The sequence below is a fragment of the Pan troglodytes genome, chromosome 8, assembly GCF_028858775.2.
Source record: "Pan troglodytes isolate AG18354 chromosome 8, NHGRI_mPanTro3-v2.0_pri, whole genome shotgun sequence".
In the NCBI taxonomy this organism is placed as follows: domain Eukaryota; kingdom Metazoa; phylum Chordata; class Mammalia; order Primates; family Hominidae; genus Pan; species Pan troglodytes.
In genome coordinates this window covers 104,467,563-104,494,671 of record NC_072406.2, presented here as the reverse complement: position 1 = coordinate 104,494,671, position 27,109 = coordinate 104,467,563, and the positions used below count along the sequence as shown (strand labels likewise).

The window sequence follows — 27,109 nt, the reverse complement described above, 5'->3', positions numbered from 1 at the left end:
GCCACAGAATTTTGAGTCTTTTCAAACTCAAATCTTTACATTTGGTGCCTCTAGTACAGCCTGGCACATAGGGAACCCCTAGTTTATTTCTTTAGCTTAAATGACACAGACCTAAGGCTCCCCCTCCTATTTGGCCAGATCATACTATTTTTTTCTCTTTACCTTTACAAATATATTGTGTGTTTTGTAAACTTAAATAAATTTTTTTGAGGCAGAGTCTCACTGTCACCCAGGCTGTAGTGCAGTGGCACAATCACAGCTCACTGCAGCCTCAAACTCCCTGGGCTTTGGTGATGATTCCACCTCTGCCTCTCAAGTAGCTGGGACTATAGGCACATGCCACCATGCCTGGCTAATTTTTCTATTTGTATTTTTGTAAACTTTATGGAAGTACTGTATAACATGTACAGAAAATTACACAAAAAATAAGTGTTTAGTTTTCTGAATTTTCTTTTCTTTCTTTTGTTTTTTTTGTTTTGAGACAGAGTCTTGCTCTGTTGTCAGGCTGGAGTGCGGTGGTGCGATCTCGGCTCACTGCAACCTCCACCTCTCGGGTTCAAGTGATTCTCCTGCCTCAGCCTCCCGAGTAGCTGGGACAACAGGCGTGTGCCACCACACCTGGCTAATTTTTGTATATTTAGTAGAGATGGCATTTCACCATGTTGGCCAGGATGGTCTTGATCTCTTGACCTTGTGATCCGCCCGCCTCGGCCTCCCAAAGTGCTGGGATTACAGGCGTGAGCTACCGTGCCCAGCCTAGTTTTCTGAATTTTCAAAGTGAACACCCAGTTCAACAAACAGAATAAGTATGTCACCAGCATCCCTGAAGTCCCCTTTTATGTTCCCTAGCAATCATTATTTCCCTGTAAAGGCAATTACTATCTTGACTTCTAATACTGTAAATTAGTTTTATTATAACTTTAAGTTGGAGGTTGCAGTGAGCTGTCATCACACCACTTCACTCCAGCCTAGGCAACAGAGCGAGACCCTGTCTCAAAAAAAAAAGGAACTTTAAGTGGAATCATATAGCATATAGTATATACTTTTTTGCATCAGACATTTCACTTAGCATTGCATTCATGCAATTTATGTATGCTATTTATACAGTTGGAGTCAGGCCAGGCACAGTGGCTCACACATGTAATCTCAGCACTTTGGGAGGCCGAGGTGGGAGGATCACTTGAACTCAGGAATTTGAGATGAGCCTGGGCAACACGGCAAAACCCTCATCTCTACAAAAACATACAAAAATTAGCCAGGCATGGTGGCAGGCACCTGTAGTCCCAGCTACAAAAAAAAAAAAAAAAAAAGTTGGCATCTATTCATTATCTTTGCCTTATCATATTCCATTATATGAGTCCCTCACACATTTATTTATCCATTCTATTACAGATGGATATTTGGGTTGTTTTCAGGTTTGGCTATTATGAATAATGCTGCTTCAAACATATCTTGGTGAACATGTCTGCATTTCTATTGGGTGTATAGCTAGAGGCTAAATTGCTGGGTCATAAGGTTTGTGAATGTTTAGCTTTAATAGACACTGCTAAATGATTTTGCATTGTGGTTGTATAGTTATACCGAATTATACTTTCACCAGCATTGTTTGAAAAATGGGTTGCTTAAAAAAAGGAGGGGTTGCTCCCATCCTTGCTAATGCTTGGTATTGTCTGCCTTTTCCAGTTTTAGCCATTCTGATTTTATTCTGCCTTTTTTTGTTTCTGTTGATTAGTGAGGTAGATCACCTTTTCATATGCTTTTTGGTCATTTGAATATCTTTCGGTGAAATCTTTTGCCTATTCTTGGGGGGATATTTACTCTTATTGATTTGTAGGAGTCCTTTATATATTCTGGTTACAAGTCTTTTGTTGAAAAAAAATATATATAGAGAGAGAGAGCATATATTCTCCCATTCTGTGAGTTTTTATTCGAATACTGTCTTACTTATGGTTACTGGTTTTGTGACTTCTTTTTTTTTTTTTCTTTTCGAGATGGAGTCTTGCTGTGCCACCCAGGCTGGAGTGCAGTGGCGTGATCTCGGCTCACTGCAACCTCTCCCTCCTGGGTTCAAACTATTCTCATGCCTCAGTCTCCCGAGTAGCTGGGATTACAGGCACCCATCACCACACCCGACCTTTTTTTCTTTCTGTTGGTGTCCCCTTCCAGGATGGGACCTGTTTAATAAATTGTTGATTGTCCCAGGTTTTCTTTTAAGGGCTTTTTTGTTTGTATTTTACAATTAGGCCTACAATCCATCTGGAATTGATTTTTGTATATAGTGTTGTAAGTATAAAAGTCTCTTTTTTGCCATATGGATATTCAGTTGACTCGAATACCCTTTATTGAAAAGACCATCTTTTCATTACTGCTTTGTCTTTTCATTACTGCTTTGTCTTTTCATTACTGTTACTGTTTTTGGAATTCTGGGGATCATACATAGATCCACCTATTTCTAGACTTTTTAATTTTGTTCTGTTTATTTGCTTATCCTGTTCCAATAACCACACCTACAGGTCTTGATATCTGATAGTGTAAGTCCTCTAGGTTTTTTTGTTGCCACCTAGATTACCTTGGTATTTTTGGCTGTTTGTATATAAATTTAAGTTTAAGTCAACAAATATTTACTGACTTCCTATTTCTTATGTGGTAGGCACAGTGATAGGTGTTGCAAATATAACTGTCAATAAGATAAGCTTGGTTCTTTCTTTGTAGTTGGGAAAGCAACTCATATAGGATGAGAAGAGGGCCTGGGATGAAGTCCGGAGGAACTCAGTATTTAAAGTCAGTTAGCAAAGAAGACTGAGAGAGAGCGAGAGAGAGAGAGAGAGAGAGAGAGAGCATACAATCCCACATGTTAGAAAACTAAGAAAGGACAGCATGAAGGAAGGAGGAAAAAGGAAGAAGGTACAGTCATGTGTTGCTTACCAACAAAGGGGATACTTTCTGAGAAATGCATCTTTAGGTGATTTTGTTGTGTCAGTTGTCATAAAGTGTACTTACACAAACCTAGATGGTAGAGCCTACTACCCACATAGGCTGTATAGTACAGCCTTTTGCTTCTAGCTTACAAACCTGTACAGCATGTTACCCCACAGAATGTTGTAGGCAGTTGTAACACAATGGTAGGTATTTGTATATCTAAACTTCAGAAGGGTACAGTAAAAATACAGTATAGGCTGGGCATGGTGGCTCATGCCTGTAATCCTAGCACTTTGGGAGGCTGAGGTGGGCGGATTGCCTGAGCTCAGGAGTTCAAGACCAGCCTGGGCAACGAAAGTTTCCCAAGAGATGGGAGTGAAACTCCATCTCTACTAAAGATACAACAACAAAAAAAAATTAACTGTGTGTGTGGTGGCAGGCGCCTGTAGTCCCAGCTACTTGGGATGCTAAGCCATGAGAATTGCTTGAACCTGGGAGGTGGAGGTTGCAGTGAGCCGCGATTATGCCACTGCACTCCAGCCTGGGCAACAGAGTGAGACTCTGTCTCAAAACAAACAAACAAAAAATGGTATAAAAGATACATATATTAAAAAAGGTACCCATGTATAGGGCACTTACCATGAATTGAGCTTGCAGGAATGGAAGTTGTTCTAGTGTGAGTCAGTGAGTGAGCAGTAAATGAATGTGAAGGCGTAGGATTTTACTATATACTACTGTAGACTTTATAAACATTGTACACTTAGGCCACACTAAATTTATAAAAAGAACTTTTCTTCAATAATAAATTGACCCCCCTCCAAGAAAATTGACCTTAGCTTATTGCAATATTTTAACTTTTTAAACTTAAAAATTTTTTTTAAAAAAATTGGCCGGGTGCAGTGGCTCACACCTGTAAATCCCAGCACTTTGGGAGGCTGAGGGTGGGCGGATCACGAGGTCAGGAGATGGAGACCATCCTGGCTAACACGGTGAAACCCCGTCACTACTAAAAATACAAAAAATTAGCCGGGTGTGGTGGAGTGCGCCTGTAGTCCCAGCTACTCGGGAGGCTGAGGCAGGAGAATGGCGTGAACCCAGGAGGCCGAGCTGGCAGTGAGCTCAGATCACGCCACTGCACTCTAGCCTGGGCGACAGAGCAAGACTCTGTCTCAAAAGAAAAAAAAATTGACACTTGTAATAACAGCTTAAAATAAAAATACATTGTATAGCTATATAACATATATATATATATATATATATATATATGAGATGGAGTCTCACTCTGTTGTCCAGGCTGGAGTGCAGTGGTGTGATCTGGGCTCACTGCAACCTCCGCCTCCCAAGTTCAAGCGGTTCTCCTGCCTCAGCCTCTGAAGTAGCTGGGACTACAGGTGCCTGCCACCACGCCCAGCTATTTTTTTGTATTTTTAGTAGAGACAGGGTTTCACTATGTTGACCAAGGCTGGTTTCAAACTCCTTACCTCAAGTAATCTTCCTGCTTCGGCCTCCCAAAGTGCTGGGAATACAGGCATGAGCCACCGCTCCTGGCCCAAAAATATTTTTTATACCCTTATTCTATAAACTTTTTTCAACTTTTAAAATTTCTAATTTTTTTTTACTTTTTTATTTTTTATTTTTATTTTTGAGAGTCTCACTCTGTTGCCCAGGCTGGAGTGCAATGGCGTGATCTCAGCTCACTGCAACCTCCACTTCCCAAGTTCAAGTGATTCTCCTGCCTCAACCTCCCGAGTAGTTGGGATTACAGGCATGCACCACCTTTCTACTAAAGAGTACACTGTAAAATAATGATAAAAAGTAAATACAAGAACCAACAACAGTAATTTATTATAATTATCAAGTATTTTGTACTGTACATAATTGTATGTGCTATAATTTTTTTTTTTTGAGACAGAGTCTCGCTCTGTCACCAGACTGGAGTGCAGTGGCACGATCTTGGCTCACTGCAACCTCTGCCTTCAGGGTTCAAGAGATTCTCCTGCCTCAGCCTCCTGAGTAGCTGGGACTACAGGCACGTGCCACCATGCCCAGCTAATTTTTTTGTGTTTTTAGTAGAGATGGGGTTTCACCATGTTGGCCAGGATGGTCTCAATCTCCTGACCTCGTGATCCGCCTGCCTTGGCCTCCCAAAGTGCTAGAATTACAGGCATGAGCCACCATGCCCGGCCTTATGTGCTATAATTTTATAAAACTGGCAGCACAGTGGCTTTGTTTACACCAGTATCACAACAAATACGTGAGTGATGCTTTTGCAGTATGACATTGACAGCTACAAAGTGAGGAGGTGATTGGAATTTTTCAGCTTCATTATAATCTTTGGGACCATCATTGTGTATGTGGTTTGACTGGAATATTGTTAATGCTATGCATGACTGTATATCCAGAAAGAGTGGTCAGTTATGTCAATGTTGCTGCAAGGTCAAGCAAGATAGACTGACAAACATCCATTGGACTTAGCTCAGGGCGTCTATTATAATCTTGGAGAAACAATTTCTGTGGAAGGGCGGGGTGTGTGTCTGTTACTTCATGATGGTAATCAAATAGTCTACATACTACTGAACATCATAAAAGCCAAAATGGTTTTCTATTTTATACCACTCCCCTTCCCATCCTTGCAGCTAAGGGAATATTAATTGCTCTTCTAAATGAATTTAATACTTAACTTGAGCCTGGCTGTTTTAAGTAATAGAAAAACTATGCTTTATTCATCCATCCATTTATCCGTATATTTAGCAAGCATGTATAGTGCACCTACCAACTACCCAGGACATATAAGCATTGTGCTAGGGATGTAAGTAGGGAAGGAAAAGAAGGAAGGAAGCTCAAAATGATGTATTTGACCCATGTGCAGTTGTCCTTTCTTATCTGTGGGTTCCATATCCACATATTCTTTGATTCAACCAACCGCAGATCAAAAATATTTGGAAAAAAAAGTGAATGCTTGCATTTGTACTGAACACTTACAAACTTTTTTTTGTCATTATTCCCTAAACAATATAGTATAACAACTATTTACATAACACTTACATTGTATTAGGTATTATAAGTAACCTAGAGATGATTTAAAGTATACAGGAGGATGTGCATAGGTTGTATGCAAATACTATGCCATTTTACATAAGGAACTTACTTGAGCATCCATGGATTTTGATATTTGGTGGGGTAGGGGGTTTGGAACTAAGCCCACAAGATACCGAGGAATAACTATGTATCTCAGTGAGTTAATTCTGTGAAGTATTTTTATAGCCTTTAATGGCTACTCGAAAGGGGTTTATGCTGTGAGGCAGAGGTTGCAGTGAGCCAAGATCACACCACTGCACTCCAGCCTAGATGACAGAGCAAGACTCTGTCTCAAAGAAAAACAAAAACAAAAACAAAACAAAGGATGGGGGGCAGTGGTTTAAGGTGAAGTTCTGTGATCTCAAGATAAAATTTCAGAAAGTGCCTCTTTTTTGGCTAGGTGCGTTGGCTCACACCTGTAATCCCAGCCTTTGGGAAGCTGAGGCAGGCGGATCTCTTGAGGTCAAGAGTTCGAGACCAGCCTGGTGAACAAGGTGAAACCCCGTCTCTACTTAAAATATAAAAATTAGCCTGTAATCCCAGAACTTTGGGAGGCCATGGTGGGTGGATCACCTGAGGTCGGGAGCTCGACACCAGCCTGACCAACACGGAGAAACCCCATCTCTACTAAAAATACAAAATTAGCTGGGCATGGTGGCACATGCCTGTAATCCCAGCTACTCGGGAGGCTGAGGCAGGAGAATCGCTTGACCTGGGGAGGCAAAGGTCATGGTGAGCTGAGATCGCACCACTGCACTCCAGCCTGGGCAACAAGAGTGAAACTCCATCTCAAAACAAATAATAAAATAAAATAAAATAAAATAAAATAAAATAAAATAAAATAAAATAAAATAATTAGGCTTGGTGGTGCGTGCCTGTAGTCCCAACTACTCAAGATGCTGAGGCAGGAGAATTGCTTGAACCTGGGAGGTGGAGGTTGCAGTTAGCTGAGGTCGTGCCACTGCACTCCAGCTTGGGTGACACAGCAAGACTCTGTCTCAGAAAAAACAATAAAAAAATAAAGAAGGTACCTCTTTTATGGTTAAGTAAAAAAACAACATTTCAGTAGAGAAGGGCTTTGTTCTTGTTGAGGGTTCTCTGATAATTTTTCTTTTCTTCGTCTGTATTTATACCTTGGTGCTTATGTTCGAGTCATTTTCTTTTTAGATTTGAGGCTCATTTTAGGGGAAAAAAAGCAGAGATTAGTGTGTTTTTCAATACAATACAGTACCATTAAGTATGGGCAGTGTTAATTATGGTTTAACAAGGGTTAGAGCCAAAGTTTATTTTTGTCCATTGTGCATATTAATAGACCTGCACTTGGAGTCAGGTGGATTAACAAATGCCCAGAGAAACCATTTCAAGTCATAACTTTGAAAGGAATAACTTAAAAATTTCTATGTTACTGATTAAAAGTTGACATCCTAGGCCGGGCGTGGTGGCTTATGCCTGTAATCCCAGCACTTTGGGAGGCCGAGGCAGGTGGATCATGAGGTAAGGAGATCAAGACACTCCTGGCTAACACGGTGAAACCCCGTCTCTACTAAAAATACAAAAAATTAGCTGGGCGTGGTGGTGGGTGCCTGAAACCCCAGCTACTTGGGAGGCTGAGGCAGGAGAATCGCTTGGACCCAGGAGGCGGAGGTTGCAGTGAGCCCGAGATTGTGCCACTGCACTCCAGCCTGGGCAACAGAGTGAGACTCCGTCTCAAAAAAAAAAAAAAGTTGACATCCTAATTTCAAATAATTTAAAAAATCTATTTCTTAAAGCTGTAAGGATGTTATGAAGGATTATTTTACTTTAGAGTACTTGAAAATCCATTTCTTAAAGCTATAAGGACATTATGAAGGGTATTTTTATTTTATTTTATTTTTTTGTTTTTGAGATGGAGTCTCGCTCTGTCTCCCAGGCTGGAGTGCAGTGGCGCGATCTTGGCTCACTGCAAGCTCCGCCTCCCGGGTTCACGCCATTCTCCTGCCTCAGCCTCCCGAGTAGCCGGGACTACAGGCGCCTGCACCATGCCCGACTAATTTTTTGTATTTTTAGTAGAGACGGGGTTTCACCGTGTTAGCCAGGATGGTCTTGATCTGCTGACCTCGTGATCCGCCTGCCTTGGCCTCCCAAAGTGCTGGGATTACAGGCTTGAGCCACCGCGCCTGGCCTATTTTGTTTATTTTTGAGATGGAGTCTTGCCCTGTCTCCCAGGCTGGAGTGCAATGGTGCGGTCTTGGCTCACTGCAACCCCCACCTCCCAGGTTCTAGTGATTCTCCTGCCTCAGCCTCCCGAGTAGATGGGATTACAGGCGCCTGCCACCACATCTGGCTAATTTTTTATAGTTTCAGTAGAGACGGGGTTTCACCGTGTTGGTCAGGCTGGTTTCAAACTCCTGAACTCAGGTGATCCAGCCGCCTCGGCCTCCCAAAATGCTGGGATTACAGGCATGAGCCACCGTGCCCGGCTATTTTATTTTAGTTAGAATACTTGAAAATGTGGCAAAAGTTTGGTAGGTTAGCAAAGTCTTCAGGAATAACATTAACCTTGGGTTGATCCTTGCAAATTTTGGAATCCAAATAGTGACCACAGCACCTTGGCAAAAGTGGAGCTTTCTTTAGGAGGCTAGAGGAAGAGAAAAAATGGGAAATATAAGCTAAGGTCCCATTACAGTAGGAATAAGTAAACATTTAGTTGTTTTACGTAGATCTTTTGGTGGATTCATTCAAAATGATTCTTTTCTTGCAGACTTAGGCTAGAATCTTAGGGGGTCAAAAAATAGATTCTTGGCCAGGCACGGTGGCTCATGTCTGTAATCCCATCACTTTGGGAGGCCGAGGTGGGCAGATCACGAGGTCAGGAGTTTGAGACCAGCCTGACCACTGTTGTGAAACCTTTTCTCTACTAAAAATACAAAAATTAGCTGGGAATTGGTGGCATGCGCCTGTAATCCCAGCTACTCAAGAGGCTGAGGTAGGAGAATCACTTGAACCTGGGAGGTGGAGGTTGCAGTGAGACGAGATCACACCACTGCACTCCAGCCTGGGTGACAGAGCGAGACTCAGTCTCAAAAAAAAAAAAAAAAAAAAAAGACTCTTTTCTTAGGTTTTTGTTTGTTTTAAGAAATAACTAGAAACAAAGATTACAATATGCTGCAAATCAGTGGTTTCTGGTAATACTTCAGTTCTGATTGGTGAAGAAGGGAAATAGAAAATTAAGACAATTTTAAATGATGACATTTTCAGTTACAAGTTCAATCAGCATAGTCATCAACTGACATTTATTGCTAACCCCTTGGGTGAGTGGCACTGAACCAAATCCCACAAGAAATATCTTCTGCCTACGTGAACAAACCGGTTCTTGAACTATTGCTTTCAGAAGCTATAGATAATAGCAATTGATTTTAATATGTTGTGAGATTCCAGCCTTGGAATCATGAGGTTAAAATAGGAAAAACCATACCAAAAAACAGTTTTTAATAGAAACTTGGCCAGGTGCGGTGGCTCATGCCTGTAATCCCAGTACTTTGGGAGGCAGAGGCGGGCGGATCACGAGGTCAGGAGATCGAGACCATCCTGGCTAACACAGTGAAAACCCTTTTCTACTAAAAATACAAAAAATGAGCTGGGCGTGGTGGCATGCGCCTGTAGTCCCAGCTACTTGGGAGGCTGAGGCAGGAGAATCGCTTGAACCCAGGAGGCAGAGGTTGCAATGAGCTGAGATCGCACCACTGTACTCCAGCCTAGGCAACAGAGAGAGACTCCATCTCAAAAAAAAAGAAAACTGTATCTACTGTTTGTCTTAAAGAAAGAAGTCATTGTCTTATGCAATGTAACACTAAACATGTACAATTGTTATTATTATTAGTTTTTTTTTTGAGACAGGGTCTTACTCTGTCACCCAGGCTGGAGTGCAGTGGCCTGATCTCAGCTCACTGCAACCTCTACCTCCCAGGTTCAAGCGATTCTCCTGCCTCAGCCTCCCGAGTAGCTGGGATTACAGGCTCCTGCCACCATGCTCAGCTAATTTTTGTATTTTTAGTAGAGATGGGGTTTCACCATGTGGGCCAGGCTGGTCTCGAACTCCTGACCTCAGGTGATCCGCCCTCCTCGGCCTCCCAAAGCGCTGGGATTACAGGCATGAGCCACCCTGCCCGGCAACATATACAATTGTTTTTAAATATTTCACCAAATATTATTTTAGTATGAGAGTTGAATTTTATTTGAGTAATCCTTTGTATGAATAATGCAAGGTGAACTTTTATTTTGACAAGTAAAAATAAGGAGGTGAGTTGGTTCAGAGCTTATCAGGTACAATCTTAAAATAAGTGATTTGTTCCTGCATTGAAAACTAAAATACAAGAAATCTGGTGGATGTCAAAAATTTATGACTAAAATCTATTTTTACCTGACCCTCCAAGGTTGACATCACATTTAACATTAAGGTGTTTTTTATTCTAAATTAAAAGTGATTCTTTTATGCCATCTCTGCTGAAAAATTTAAAAAATTATTTAAGTGTTTAAGTATGGTCAGATTTTAAGTATCTAACATTCTCCAGTAGTTCACCCTCCCTTGCCTATTCCTCTCCACCCCAGTCTCTTTCTAGTAGGATTCCTGTTGCTGGCTACCCAGTCATTACCATTCTAACCATTTAAGGTAGCTCTGCTTGGTTTATTTATTCTGAATACTACAATTCAGTTTCCCTTTATCCTGGCTTCCTATGGCAAGTTGACAAACCGGTTTATTTTTTTCCCTTTTATTTCAACAACTCGTGATTTAGATTGGTTAGGAGGATATAATGTAATCAGGACACAACCTTTTCCCCTCAGAATCTGTATTTGTGAGACTTCCTCCTTTCCCGGCTGAACGTGCTGAAGTCAGACTGAGTACCTTGTGAAGGACTTCAGCCCCCACAGTTCCTTGTGTGCGCATGCCCTCTCATCTTACAGTTGTCAAAGTGCTTTTGCCAGAGCGGTCACATAATCAACCTGAAAGAAGAAAATAAATACTGTATACTTTTAAATTTTATCGATTCTTAAAAACTGGACACTCAAAGGTAACTGCTACTAAGATTTTGTTACTTGAAATTGGGTTATTGCATGTAAAAGAATATCTATTGTGTGTGGTGGGGGAGGGGAAGGAGGTATCTATTTCTCACTTTGCTGTAAATAAGCAAAAACAAAAACACAACAAAAAAAACCCCAAAAAAACAAAAAACAACCCCAAGAACACAAAACAAACTATACAGGCAGTTGCTGAGAGACGTTGAATACTACCTTTGCAAATTTTATGTTAATCTATTGCTTACCTTTTGTTTGAAAAGGTCTTATTTATTAAAGGTGGGTCTTGACCTTGACAGAGTGAATTTATGCAGAAAGCAAAATTTATATTTTTAAGGAGTGTTGAGAAGAGAAATGGGTGTTCCTGGTATAAAATTTTTAAAATTCAATGAATATATTAACATTGATTACAGCTACTATAAAATGTTCTGAGTCCAGCTTACTTTTTGGCTTTTTTGCTGAGGTACAGCATTAATTTTTCCATGAAGAGCATGTAGTTTAAACTGAAGGCATTAACAGCAAGCATTGATACAAGCAACCGGAAAAGCTGAGTGATATTAAAATTATAATCAAATGCCTATTTCAGCCATGATGATATGGCTATTATAAAGACAATTCTAGCTCACTGGAAGTGACTCAAATCTCAGATTATAATGGTTTACTGCAGCACCGTTTAAACCAAGTATGAAAATGTCTCTTTCTATGACCATCTTCTTTGGCAGCAATAGAACTTTGTGCTGTCTAAATCAAAGCTTCATTTGCCTCTTTGTATTGTATTTTGCAATACTGATCAAAGCCATTGTTTTAGACCAAGGGAACTGAGGAACATAAAAGCAATCTTAAATAGATTTTATTGGTAGTAGCCGGCAATCTGTGTTGTATATTATATTGAGTTGGGTTTTTTTCCCTGGGGGGGTTGAAGGGAGGAAAGGCAGGGGAATGAGGAATAGAAGGGAGAGCAAGGTGGCTGCGAAGCATTTCCTTTAGCCCACCACTATTTTGTGTATGAAACTTTGAAATAAAAGATACTAATGAACCATTTTAATGATAGTCTCTAATAAAATAATAGAACTACTTTTAATCCCATTTCTTGTCTGATATATTTTGCACAATAGTTAATATTTTCATTTTCTGATACCTTGATTTTAACAATAATTATTATCATGAGGATGTCTAGAGGCAGAGCTTCTGTGTGTATCTGAATGCCTTTTCACAAGTGTCCTGAGAAAGATTCCTCTCCAAGTATCTGGGTTAAGTAACTGCATTAAATTTGTTAATAACTTTGTTGCAATTGTACTGAATCATCATCTAAAAATAATTATATGTTTGGTCATATGCCCCTTTAACATTTCAAAATATTTGTTTTTAGGGTCTCAGCACTGTAATATTTATATATTTAAAGCAATTAACATGTTCTAAGGACAAGCTAACTACATGTATGGCAGTCTCCGGGTTTTGAGTGATTAGTAATTTTCATCCTTGAATAAGAAAACAGGCTGTATGGTAGAGGTGAATATAGCCCTTCTCTGTGAGATGGAAAATACCATACACTCCTTATATGGCTAAATGAAGCAGTGATGGCAATGCACTATAATTACAATGTATGAAAATTTGGGACTTTGTACTCCTCTATTTTTAACACTTTTGCTAGCATATGGTAATTCAGGGTCTTCAAACCATAGTGTTGCGCTGCTAATACTAGTGATAAGAGAATGGATTCTAAATTTGCCAAAGTCTTGTGACCAAGACAGCAGCAGGAGGATTCAAAATTGAAAATCTGGCAACCCCAGAATTATCTTGACTGTCCACTTAAATCTCTGAGGGTTTTTTTTAAAGCCCCACCCCCACCCTATCTCACAGGCGCTCGCTCGCTCGCGCGCACTCTCTGACCTTAAATCCAACCAGAAGCATTTCTCCACTCTGCAGAGAAATTCTTAGGCTCCTGTTGAGACCTGAAGCACTGCGATGCCAAGAAATCTCTTGTGCGGCAGAATTGGAGACAAGAAAATTGGGGAATAAGCAGAAAAACCATAATCCTTAGAGTAACAAGAAGCAAGCACTTCCAAACGTTTCAGTAGGTTTTTACTTCTTTAAAAACGTTTTTTTTTTTAAATTAACTGTCTCCTAACAAAATGGAGTAGCTGCAGCTACTGGGAGGCCAGAGAATGATTGTGCAGCTGAGTCCTTCTAACAAATGCCAAGGATTCCTCCCTCGTGGTTCGCTGCAGCTAAATGAAACAATTACCAACGCAAGAAGGCAGTTTGCTAATCAAGAGGGCTAATACTGGTTTTTTTGTTTTGTTTTGTTTTTTTAAAAAGTGTTCGAGCTGGGGAAGGGAGAAGAAAGGGTCGTGTGTGCGGTGTCTTTTTAACCTTGCTGAAGGACGCAGCAGTATTTATTGACGTATGCAAATAACTGGGGGAGGGTGGTGCTTGGGAAAAAAACAGGAACCAGAATCAGTTTCTCATTGCAGGGCGAACGCTCTGAGTTCCGGTGAAGGGAAAAGAGACGTGGCGAAATTGCTGTCTTTTCTGTCTTATAAGCACATCTCTCACTAATACAGAAAAGGAACCAAGACATCTGAAAGGGTGAAGACGCTCTCACAGTATTTTTAGAGACCTTGCTCGACACCTTCCCTATCCCCCACCCAACAGCCTGACCTGTTCTTCTAAATGGGAGATTATGGATTTGCATTGCAATTGGCTAGTAGCGGTGGCGATGGATTTTCGCAAGTGAAACACCCGCCCGCTTCAGCGAGGGACATTCATGATCACATTGACAATAACGCGTCTCTCTTTTTTCCCGTTTCAGCTGCGCAAACCATGCAGGATGATTTACTGATGGACAAAAGCAAAACCCAGCCCCAGCCCCAGCAGCAGCAGCGGCAGCAGCAGCAGCCCCAACCTGAGTCCAGCGTATCCGAAGCCCCGTCCACGCCCCTCTCCTCAGAGACCCCCAAGCCGGAGGAAAACAGCGCAGTGCCGGCCCTCAGCCCAGCCGCTGCCCCCCCGGCCCCCAACGGCCCGGACAAGATGCAGATGGAATCACCGCTCCTGCCAGGCTTGAGTTTCCATCAGCCCCCTCAGCAGCCGCCGCCGCCGCCTCAGGAGCCCGCGGCACCGGGCGCGTCGCTGTCGCCGTCCTTCGGCAGCACCTGGTCCACGGGCACCACCAACGCGGTAGAGGACAGCTTCTTCCAGGGGATCACCCCAGTCAACGGGACCATGCTCTTCCAGAACTTCCCGCACCATGTCAACCCAGTCTTCGGAGGCACTTTCTCCCCGCAGATAGGCCTGGCGCAGACCCAGCACCACCAGCAGCCGCCGCCGCCTGCGCCCGCGCCGCAGCCGGCACAGCCAGCGCAGCCCCCACAGGCGCAGCCCCCGCAGCAGCGCCGCTCACCCGCCAGCCCCAGCCAGGCGCCCTACGCGCAGAGGAGCGCCGCCGCGGCGTACGGCCACCAGCCCATCATGACCAGCAAGCCGTCCTCGTCTTCGGCGGTTGCAGCCGCTGCTGCCGCAGCCGCCGCCTCGTCGGCCTCGTCCAGCTGGAACACGCACCAAAGCGTGAATGCAGCCTGGAGCGCACCGTCCAACCCCTGGGGCGGCCTGCAGGCGGGCCGGGACCCTCGCCGGGCGGTCGGTGTGGGCGTGGGTGTGGGTGTCGGGGTGCCTTCCCCGCTCAACCCCATCTCGCCGCTCAAAAAGCCCTTCTCCAGCAACGTGATCGCGCCGCCCAAGTTCCCTCGCGCGGCCCCTCTCACTTCCAAGTCCTGGATGGAGGATAACGCTTTCCGGACCGATAATGGTAACAATCTGTTGCCATTTCAGGTAATACTCTGCTGCACCTGCACACTCCTTCCCTCTGCCCCGCTCCTTTTGCCACTTCTCTGACTTTTAATCATCCACCCGCTTATATTTAAAAAGGGCAGCAATGTCCAGCTCCTCTTTCCCCTTCCGAAGCCTCCAGTTCTTTAGGGCTGTTCCATTATCAGAGGATGAGGTTGGGAGAACATTGTGATTACTGGAGGAATCGTATTCGTCCCTTCAGGGTAGAAGAAGCCTTTTTCTTTTAGTTTATTTTCTCCTTCATGGTGTTTGTACCTCTTATTTTGACTTCCTTTGACAAGTAAAGCTGCAAGTGTGTGGCAAGGTGCCGGCATAGTCCCAGGATGAGTAGGCTGAGATTCCTATCATTTTGAGTAGCTACACATTTCAGGTTATGCAATCCTGAGCTCAGGGTGCCGCCTGCAAGCGGTCCACACCCAAACCACCCTGGCTTTACTCTTAAAGAGGTTAACAACCCTTGAGTGGTGCTATTTCAGACGGTTGCGTATGCTCAGTTAAACTAATGTGAACACATGTGTTTATGTCTCGCTAAGGTGCTAGAATCATTAATAACAATCAGCATATTGCCCCTGCTGGGAAAATTATGAGTGTGAGATTCTAATAAACACTCACTACTGTGTAAGGGAAGGAGATGGAAGAGTGGAAATTCTAAGGGCACCCCTCTCCATGTTACCTAGAAGAAGGATTTTTTTTTTTCGGAGGTAAGAGACAATAGGACGTGACCTTCAGAGCCATATTGCAATGGAGTCTATTTGCTAGCTAGCACTGAAATATTTAAAGCTGCAGTGTCCTTCATCAGTTGGGTTAAGAAAATACAGATCAATTACATCATTTGAAACTGGGCAAAGTGAAAGTCTTGCAACTTTAATGAAAAATGAGTCCTGTGTCTTGGTGTTAAATGCCAATGAAAAACTCAGGAAGTGCCCCAGACAAAAAGGTTGAAATGAAGAGTGTCCTTATTTCTGTTCTTGCTTTCTGATCTAGTCCACAGCCATAGCAGTTGGCAGTGTCCTGGGCATCTTGGGTTGGAAAGGCGTAGTGCGGGTGTGTGTTCACAGGCGGCTTTTGCTCCCAGGCAAACACTTATCCTTCACTTAGAAGTTGATTTGGCTGTAAGCTTCTAGGCTCAGTTAAAGAAAAAGGGGAGAGGGGAAGGCCTCCAACAAGACCCAATTTGGATGATCAAGGAAATGAAGCAGAAATCCTTTGAGGAGTGCTTGGTAGAGCTGACAGTTTGAGAGAGGTATAGTGTCAGGTGCAGATGCAGTCTTCATCTCTTTACATTACAGATGTTTGGAGTGGCTCCCATTCATGAAGGAAGAGATGAGGTTATTGAGAAGGACATGACTCTCTAGGCTAGAGTAATGATTTTTAACTTTGATGAGAGAGGATCTTCACAAGGAATTTTCACAAGGATCCTTCAGGAATGGACGATTTCAATATTAAGTTATATTTTTTCCCATTCTAAAGTTTGTTTATTTTAATAAAATGAGATGTTGCAAGGTGGGATTCATTTCATAGAGAAAAGGAGGAATTTGCTTTCTGGAATTTATGTGCTTATTTTTGGAGGGAGTAGAGCAGGGAGGCTGCATTTGGTAGGAAAGGCCCTCTTTTTCTAACATTCCCTCTCTTTATTCTCATGCTCCCTACCTGAGTTCAGTTTTAGAGGATAACCTAAAATCTTATAGGGAGTTTTGGGAGCTGATAATATAGACAGATCTTGTTATCTTTTTCTGGGAGTTGACTCTGAATACAACTAGCTATTGGTGAATTATCTCCTGGCATGGGGATTAGGGAGAGATTAAATCCACATAGTTTCATCAAACCTGATATCGACGAGGAGTATAGGGATTGCCAGTTGTTACACAGCAAACCATTCACCAATGATGCTAATAAGAGCCAAATGGACTGGATTCAGTTTAGTCTCATCTTTCCATCCCTGGTGATGCTATTGGATAGGCAAAAATGGCCAAAAGATTTGTAGGAGGACAGATTTGATTCAAAATTAAGCATTATTTATTTGGCCTCGGGAAGAATTACATATATATTATGTCTCATTTCTTTTTCATAAAACAGAGCTTAGGGTTTTGGAGCAATTTTAGGATCAGAGGAGGAAGTTGGTTGTGCTTTGGCTGGGATATTAGACTTGATTTCTGTTGATAACTGTACCAAGTTTGTGTTAGAAACAAAGAACACCTGAGTCTTGTGTGCAGAATTTTGTGTATGTGCATTTATTGAAATAATTTTTCTAAAAAAGGAAGAAAATAAGTGGTTTTGATGACTTTTTCAAAATATTTATTCTGGCAAATGTGATTTTATTTAAATCAGAGTTTATTTTATAGAATAGCAACTTTATTTTTTATTTAACAGATTTTTGAGCTATTAATAAAAGAGTCTTTCTGCAGTAATCTACTCTAATGTATGTTAAAATTTTTAAAGAAACCCATTCTACCCTGCACTGCTTCTTTTTTGCCAGTTTCTGCCAACACGATAGATTTTGAGTAGCTTTACTTACATGGCTTATATTGCAAAAGCAATCACTGTATTTTATGTGTGTGTGTGTGTGTGTGACAATGTTTCACTTTTGTTGCTCAGGGTGGAGTGCAGTGGCATGATCTCGGCTCACTGCAACCTCTGCCTCCCGGGTTCAAGCAATTCTCCTGCCTCAGCCTCCCGAGTAGCTGGGATTACAGGCGTCCGCCACCACGCCTGGCTAATTTTTTGTATTTTTAGTAGAAGCGGGGTTTCACCATATTGACCAGGCTGGTCTTGAACTCCTGATGTCAGGTGATCCACCTGCCTCGGCCTCCCAAAGTGCTGGGATTACAGGCATGAGCCACCATGCCCGGCCTAGCAATCACTGTATTTGAATGTTGTTTTACAAACTATAATACTTCTTTATTCTAATAAAGTTTATTGGTTTCTCTGGGTTTTGGTGGCTGCTTTCTTAGGGATTACTTTTATCTAAAAGTCACTTCATTTCTATAAATAGGGAGACTGAGATCCTGAGAGGTAGAGTGACTGAACTCAGGTCCTACAGTTCTAGCTAATTTTGTTGTATGTGTCCTTAACGTCCATGTAGTGCAGGTGCAGTCAGGTAGAATTCATTTTAAGTAAGATTCTCTTTGGACTCCATTCAGAGGGACTTAGTGAAGTTTTCTATTAGGCTAATGCATCTTGGTGATGTACCTCTCAGCAACAGAGCTCAAGAACAGAGAGGCACTCCACTGGGGGGAATTATATATGTGACTCTTTCTATATTTCTACAAGTCAAGGAAGCCTAGATATGTATTAGTTTGGTGCATAAGTAATTGTGGGTTTTACCATTATGGCAAAAAAGTAATGGCAAAACCCACAAATTACTTATGCATCAATTTAATAAAAGGACTAGAGCTATTTCCTTTATGTTGTAAATTTGGGTTTAAATAGCATTGCTGTCAAGAAAAGTTTAGGAGGGACTTTTGAGAGCACCTATTCTAGACTACTATGCTCATTTTACAGAGGATAAAATCAAAGTCCCAACATGTGAGGTGACTTACCCAGGTTCAGGTTGATCATTTCTGTCACAAGCAAGCTTTGACAGCAGATTGCCTGGATTTAAATCTCCACTTTGCAAGTTATTGGCTTTGTAATCATAAACAAATTATATAAACGTGCTGGTTCTCAATTTCTTCACCTGTAAAATGGGAATAATATTAGTTTTTGGCCTTGTATGAGTTAAAATGTGAAACTAAATATAAAGTGCGTAGCACAGTGCCTGGCCCATAGTAAAGTATCCCATAAACGTAGGGTTATGATTATTCTTATTGTAATGGTGACCATAGGCTTTGCATGATCTTGTCATAATACGGATTACTGATTTTTTTTTTTTTTTTTTTTGAGACAATGTCTCACCCTGTCACCCAGGCTGGAGTGCAGTGTGTTATGTTGGCTCACTGCAGCCTCCACCTCCCGGGTTCAAGTGATTCTCCTGCCTCAGCTTCCCAAGTAGCTGGAATTACAGGTGCCCACCACCACACCTGGCTAATTTTTGTGTTTTTAGTAGAGATGGAATTTCGCCCTATTAGTCAGGCTGGTCTTGAACTCCTGACCTCAAGTGATCTGCCTGCCTTGGCCTACCAAAGTGAATTGCCGATTTTTCATACACTGCATTCTAAATATCCCCAAACTTCAGTGTAATGCCATTTGTTCTTTTTTCCTGTCTGATGGTACCTTCATGATCAGAGCCTTTGACCATTGTAGTAATGTGAGGATCCAGCATTTACCTATGGGCCAGGCCCTGTGCCAAGCACTTTACATATAGTTTCTCACTGGAACTCCTTTGAGATAGGAACTCCTTTGACATAGGAGGACTATTGTCATCCTTGCTTATTTTTTTGTTTTGTTTTTGTTTTTTGGGGGGATGGAGTCGTGCTCTGTCACCCAGATTGGAATGCAGTGGCGTGATCTCGGCTCACTGCAAACTCTGCCTCCCCGGTTCAACAGATTCTCCTGCCTCACCCTCGTGAGTAGCTGGGATTACAGGTGCGTGCTACCATGCCCAGCTAATTTTTATATTTTTAGTAGAGATGGGGTTTCACCATATTGGTCAGGCTGGTCTTGAACTCTTGACCTCGTGATCTGCCACCTCGGCCTCCCAAAGTGCTGGGATTACAGGCATGAGCCACTGTGCCCGGCCTATTATCCTTGTTATATTGACAAATAAATTGAGGTTCAGTGCATTTACACTGTTTGCTTAAGATCACAGCTAGTATTGGCAAAGTTGCCTCCAGAGCCCATGGCTCCTACTCCCTTGACTATTCTATCTCTAGGACATCGCTTAATAGTGCAGTGTAGATGTAAGAAGCTGGACTGAATCTGTACTTGACCCTATGAGATACCGTGGAAGTTGTGTTTTTAAAAAATTTTGTATTTGTAGAAATGCAGAAAGAAAAAAATACAGTGACTGTAAGTATGACACCATGAAGATTCATCGGTTATAATTTTTTCTGTTTTTTACTTTACATATTTTACTTTACATATTTTTTAATATTATGAAATCAAAGTCCCAAAATAGGAAGTGACTTACCCAGGTTCTGGTTGATAATTTGTCACAGAAGCAGGCTTTAGCAGCAGATTGCCTGGATTCAAATTTAATTTGGAAAAAAAATTCAAATTATTCCATACTTTCTGTCTGTATCTCTGCCTTTATCCTTCTCCTTTTTTTTTTTTTTTTGAGACAAAGTCTCACTCTGTTCCCCAAGCTGGAGTACAGTGGTATGATCTCGGCTTACTGCAACCTCCATCTCTGGGTTCAAGCGATTCTCCTGCCTCAGCCTCCCAAGTAGCTGGGACTACAGGCATGTGCCACCATGCCTGGCTGATTTTTGTATTTTTAATAGAGACGGGGTTTCACTATGTTGACCAGGCTGGTCCTGAACTCCTGACTTTGGATCTGCCCGCATCTGCCTCCCAAAGTGCTGGGATTACCGGCATGAGCCACCGCACCCTGCGTATCCCTCTCCTTTTCCTTCTATTCCCAAGTTAAAGGTGATTGCAAGGAGTTTTATATTTTATGACATGTCTAGGTAATTATAACTTAGTATTAATTTTGCTGGTGGGTTATCAATAACTGAGGAAGAAGTTTCTTACATGAATTCATGGGAATACAAATGATATTAAAAACAAATATGCCTACTCATAATAAATTTTTAGGAAATATCAATATTTTTCAAGTAGTTTGTGTTCCTTTTCCTTTTTTTTTTTCAAGTAGTTTGTGTTCTGTCCATTTCCTTTTTTTTTTTTTTTTTTTTTTAAAGACAGAATCTGTCACCCAAGCTGGAGTGCAGTGGCATGATCTTGGCTCACTGCAACCTCTGCCTTCCCTGTTCAAGCAATTCTCATTCCTCACCCTCCCTGGTAGCTGGGATTACAGGTGTGCACCACCATGCCCCACTAGTTTTTGTATTTTTAGTAGAGACAGGGTGACGGGGTTTCACCATGTTGGCCAGGCTAGTTTTGAACTCCTGACCTCGAGTTCTCTGCCAGCCTGGGCCTCCCAAAGTGCTGAGATTAGAGGTGTGAGCCACCGCATCTGGCCCCCACTTTCTTTTTTTTAAGACCATCTTTTCAGGAGGTAATATAAATTGTCTTGTTTGTGCTTGCTTTTGAATAAGGATAATATGACCTAGATTTAAGACTCTTCTCTAGTTGGTTTCTTAACTACTATTTCAATGCAAAACCACTTTAAGGTCTACTCATCCCCACAAACTGTTTCAGAACCTGTTATGACATGGTTGATATGAATGCCAGCAAAACCACATTATCTATTTTCTATTTAAAAGAGGGATTGGTTAGGAAATATTAGGTTTTTGTGCTACTAGAAACGTTAATATAAAACTATATACTTCAAAATTGCATGTTGAAAAGTGGTTAGCTTTGTTTAAACTCTTTATGACCTCGTCGTGAGTTAGTACAAAAGAACCCTCTTGGAAATGTAATTTAGATATCCTCTGACAAAGAAACAAATTTCTACTTACATAGCTTTCTCTATTGGTTAGCCAATTTGATGTATTTTTTTTTTTTGAGATGGAGTTTCCCACTGTCACCCAGGCTGGAATGCAATGGCACGGTCTCTGCTCACTGCAACCTTTGCCTCCCGGGTTCAAGCGATTCTCCTGCCTCAGCTTCCCGAGTAGCTGGGATTACAGGCGCCTGCCACCATGCCCGGCTAATTTTTTGTATTTTTGGTAGAGATGGGGTTTCACTATGTTGGCCAGGCTGGTCCTGAACCCCTGACCTTGTGATCCACCTGCCTCAGCCTTCCAAAGTGCTGGGATTACAGGTGTGAGCCACCATGTCTGGCCCAATTTGATGTATTTCAAGGGCTGTATAAGGTGTAATGCCATCCAGTTGGAACTGGTTTTCATTGCTAAGTTGATTTTTTATAGTGTTTTGATCTGCAGGTATCAAAAGATTATGCTTTGTTGCTCAGGCACGGTGGCTCACGCCTGTAATCCCAGCACTTTGGGAGGCCGAGGTGGGTGTATCACCTGAGGTCAGGAGTTCGAGACCAACCTGGCCAACATGGTGAAACCCTGTCTCTACTAAAAAACTACAAATATTAGCTGGGTGTGGTGGTGGGTGCCTGTAATCCCAGCTACTCGGGAGGTTGAAGCAGGAAAATTGCTTGAGCCTGGGAGCTGGAGGTTGCAGTGAGCTGAGATCATGCTATTGCCCTCCAGCCTGGATGACAAGAGTGAAACTCCCTCTCAAAAAAAAAAAAAAAATTATGCTTTGTTTACTGCAATATGAAAAGTTTGAGGCTGGGCGTGGTGGCTCACACCTATAATTCCAGCACTTTGGGAGGCTGAGGCGGATGGATCACCTGAGGTCAGGAGTTCGAGACCAGCCTGGCCAACCTGGTGAAACCCTGTCTCTACTAAAAATACAAAAATTAGCTGGGCGTGGTGGCGGGCTCTTGTAATTGCAGCTACTTGGGAGGCTGAGGCAGGAGAATCACTTGAACCCGGGAGGCGGAGGTTGCAGTGAGCCGAGATCGCGCCATTGCACTCCAGCCTGGGTGACAGAGCAAGACTCTGTCTTAAAAAGAAAAGAAAAGAAAAGAAAAGTTTGATTAAGCTGTGTGGGTTTTACTGAGGAAAGAGAATTAGATGGAGGGGAGCATACAGTAGTGGACAACCCATGAAACTTGGAATAAGGAAGACATTGGTTAAAGCCTTGGCTCTGTCACTAGTGATGAGGTCAAGTCACTTATCCAGTGATTCTTTTTCTCAGTCTGCGAAAATGGAGGGACGGAGTGGGAGAGAGAGAGTGGACAGAAGGGAAAAGGAGGAGGTGGGAGGGGAGAGGGAGCCTAGCTTCAGGGTTTGGTTTGTGAGAGTATGTGTACAAAGTGTTCTGAAAATTATATACTGTTAGAGGAATACTGTTGTGGCTTTTGGATGTTTGCCTAACTTCTGTAATTGTAGTCAGAATTAGAGTTTAAAAGAGGAAATATTGTTGATATTCAGTAGTCCAAAGTTAAACACTAGCTGATGGCATGTAGTGGAGGGGTCTAGAAGGAGGCATGGAAGAACGTCAAAAGGCACTTTGTATATTAGGGTGACTGCCTATTCTAGAAAGCTAGTCATGGTGGTCTGAAGACTAGGGAGTATATATAGACATGTCACACTAATGGTGGAGATGTGTGACTATCTGCTTGTGCTTATGGCTGACTCACCAATGTAAGTGTAAGGGTTTTCCTTGATCCATGAACATTTTAATTGGTGATGGGAGAAATGCTTAAACTCTTAATTTTCTGACTGCTATAAGGGTTGGGTTGATTTTGTTGGTTCTGGAGATATCAAAGGTCTAATTTGAATCTCCTTACCACCATTTCCCTGTAGGCCATGCCTGACTCTCTTTAGGGGCCAGTGTGGTTGTCAGAGTTAGAATTCAGGATGGAGCCTCAAGTTTTGATCTTGAGAGTTGAGGTAATATAACCATAACTTATAGGAGGCTTTCCTGGGAAGGTTGCTGTACTTGCAGTAGAAACCAGCTTCACAAGGAATTTTCTACAGCTGGTCCTTATACCTTGTGGGTAGCTGCTCCTGTGAGGGTTCAAATGCTGCATTTCACCTATTATACTTCAGTTCTGCTACATTTAGTTTTCACACCCTTTAGTGTTCTTTGTGGTGCTGGGCATTTAAACTTCTTAATGTGAAACCATTCCAATATTTGCATTTTGTGAACTTGAAATAGGAAAGTACTAGTGAATTAAAGTACTACAGTAACTTAGCATCTTGGAATAAAGCCTACTTTTCTCTCCTAAGAAGCACTATTATATAATTCTCAGAAATAATAAATATTATTATATAAATGCTTGTTGGCAGGCCTCAGAGGAGAGAAACAGAAATGGGCACAAAACAGCCTTTATATTATTTGAAGTGATCATAGAATTAATACACACAAAGGGAAGGAAACATTGTGTACTGATTATGTATGCATAGGACTATTGTGTGGCCAAATAGCTTTATTCCTCAAGCATTCAAACTCATTTCAAGGTCAAGATCAAAAACAAGTAACTCCCTGTCTGCAGTAACTCAGTGCAACTAATTAAATGGTCAATGCCATGAAATAAATCAGTGCCTGGAAGTGCCTGACACTTAGTAGGTATTCATTAAATGAATGAATGAACATTTAAACCAAGTTATAATTTTGTCCTTTATCTTTACATGTGGTATATTTAACATTTTTGTGACGGATTCTCCATTCCAGTTTTTTTTTTTTTTTTTAGACGGAGTTTCGCTCTCGTTGCCTAGGCTGGAGTGCAATGGTGCGATCTCGGCTCACCGCAACCTCCGCCTCCTGGGTTCAAGCAATTCTCCTGCCTCAGCCTCCCAAGTAGCTGGGATTATAGGCATGCGCCACCATGCCCTGCTAATTTTGTATTATTTTAGTAGAGATGGGGTTTCTCCATGTTGGTCAGGCTGGTCCCGACCTCTCGACCTCAGGTGATCCCCCTGCCTTGGCCTCCTAAAGTGTTGGGATTATAGGCGTAAGCCACTGCGCCTGGCCCGTTCTAGTATTTCTATACAAGATATCTGTAGAATATGGAAACACAGGTGAATGTACATAATATTATAAAGGACATCTTCAGTTTGTAAAAATATAAAATATTATGTTCCGCAGACTTTATGGACACCCCATAGTTCTGGCCTGTGACTTCATATGTGTAGATTTGGTATGCCAAGAAGTAAGCAGAGTTCTTGCTTTGACATAAAAGGTTTATGACAGCCAATAAATGGGAACACTAGCTTATATCTTAAGAGTTAGATTTTTCTTTATTGCTTCATCATTGATCAACTCATTCTTTTGGAGTTAATTTATCTTGTTAATGGTGATTTGGTTTGTTTCTGACTTGTCATGTCGAGTTATTAACAATAGAACTGACTAGAATGAGAGTCAGGATAATTTTGACAATAACACTTAGAAATATTAAGGAGAAGGCTGGGTGTGGCTGCTGAAGACTGTATTTGTAGCACTTTGCGGGGCCAAGGTGGGAGGACTGCTTGAGCCCAGGTGTTCGAAACCAGCTTGGGCAACATAGTGAGACCCTGTCTCTATAAAAAAATTAAAAATGTTTTAAAATTAGCTGGGCCTGATGTCATATGCTTGTAGTTCTAGCTACTCAGGAGGCTGAGGCAGGAGGATTGCTTGAGCCCAGGAGTTTGAGGTTATAGTGAGCCATGATTGTGCCACTGCATTCCAGCCTAGGTGACAGAGTGAGACCCTGTCTCTAAAAAAATTAAAATATTTTTTTAAAAAATTGGCTGGGTGAGGTGGCTCACGCCTGTAATCCCAGCACTTTGGGAGGCCAAGGTGGGCGGATCACGAGGTCAGGAGTTCAAGACCAGCCTGACCAACATGATGAAACCCCGTCTCTACTAAAAATACAAAAATTAGCCAGGCATGGTGGCATGCACCTGTAATCCCAGCTACTCAGGAGGCTGAGGCAGGAGAATTGCTTGAACCCAGGAGGTGGAGGTTGCAGTGAGCCGAGATTGCACCACTGCACTCCAGCCTGGGCAACAGAGCGGGCCACTGTCTCAAAAAAAAAAAAAAAATTTATATATATATATATATATATATATATATATATATATATATATATGAGGGAATTTTCTGGTTTGTTCGACAAAGAACAGGTTATATAGTATGCCCATTCAGTTAGTCATTAATTCCAGGCATGTGAGATTAGAAAGCAGAGATATAAAAGGCAAATAATTTTCTACCTTAAAGATGTGGTAGGGTTTTTGAGGGCTGATTAGGGATGGGAGGGAATATTTCAGAGGAAACATCTTAGTGATCTGACAATCGAACCCCCTACTCAAACTCCAGGAGTCCTAGTTCTTAGGTTTCAGATAAACAGCAACTAAAGGAGACAAGAGGTAAATGTATCTAGAAGCACCTCTCTTTTGCAATCTGGAGTGGAAAATTTATTTTCCTTTTTTGGACCAGAGAAATATAACCTAGATAAGCAGAGAATTAAAAATAGTGAAAACCAGTAAAGTTTATGAGTTTATGGAGGAAAGGCTGAGAGATAATGTTTGGATCATTTATTATAAATCTGTTTCTGTGTTCGCATTTGATTTTGTGGGTAGACTGTTCAACTCTTTGCCACATCATTATTTAAAGCAATTATAGGCTGGGTGCAGTGGCTCACGCATGTAATCTCAGCACTTTGGGAGGCCAAGATGGGCATATCACCTGAGGTCAGGAGTTTGAGACCAGGCTGGCAAACATGGTGAGAGCCTGTCTCTACTAAAAATACAAAAAATTAGCCAGGTGTGGTGGTGCACGTCTGTAATCCCAGCTACTCAGAGGCTAAGGCAGGAGAATAGCTTGAATCCGGGAGGCGGAGGTTGCAGTGAGCTAAGATTGCCCCACTGTATCCAGCCTGGGCGACAGAGTGAGATTTCATCTCAAAAAAGAAAAAAATAGGCCGGGCGCGGTGGCTCACGCCTGTAATCCCAGCACTTTGGGAGACCAAGGCGGGTGGATCACGAGGTCAGGAGATCGAGACCATCCTGGCTAACACAGTGAAACCCCGTCTCTACTAAAAATACAAAAAATTAGCCGGGCGAGGTAGCGGGCGCCTGTAGTCCCAGCTACTCGGGAGGCTGAGGCAGGAGAATGGCGTGAACCCCGGGGGGCGGAGCCTGCAGTGAGCCGAGATCGCGCCACTGCACTCCAGCCTGGGCGACAGGGAGACTCCGTCTCAAAAAAAAAAAAGAAAAAAATAAAATAAGTAAATAAAGATGTTGTAACCAGTAGTAGAATCCTGAGGTCAGATAAACAGTTAAGAAGGTTGGCATTAGGTAGTATTTTTGTTACCCATATAACTATTAAGGAATTCCCTGATCAAAGGGATGGGATTTACATCGTTAAGTTTCTTTTGGCACCTGTGTTCAAAATCATAATCCATGTGCTCCAGCTTTTGGGTGTTGTATTATTTTGATGTCCTCCTCTAAATAGATACTACTAACACAAATATAGGGGACCAGAATGCCAGCACTGGCATCATACTTTCCACATAAATAATTTTATGTAATCCTTACACGTTCTTGTGAATTAGGGATTATTATCCTATTTGAGACTCAGAGAATATTACCTAACTGGAAGTAAGAACTCTCCTCCGCTCTCCCTACCTCAGACCACAGAGGTAACC

General features: G+C 42.1%; 1 protein-coding gene across 19 annotated transcripts in view; it reads left to right on the top strand.

The window, feature by feature from the left end:
- CPEB3 (cytoplasmic polyadenylation element binding protein 3) overlaps nt 1-27,109 on the top strand; it is a 242,765-nt gene that overhangs the window by 37,890 nt on the left and 177,766 nt on the right. For 11 of the 19 annotated variants that reach the window (XM_016918864.4, XM_016918862.4, XM_016918865.4 and 8 more), the window contains exon 2: nt 13,862-14,880. In XM_016918864.4, coding sequence (XP_016774353.1) covers nt 13,873-14,880 — 1,008 coding nt within the window. In that variant the 5' untranslated portion in view covers nt 13,862-13,872. Of the gene's footprint in view, nt 1-10,818; nt 11,046-12,923; nt 13,124-13,488; nt 13,639-13,861; nt 14,881-27,109 lie in introns of those variants that run through there. The other 8 variants (XM_054660351.2, XM_016918858.4, XM_063781982.1 and 5 more) reach the window with 7 other exon arrangements.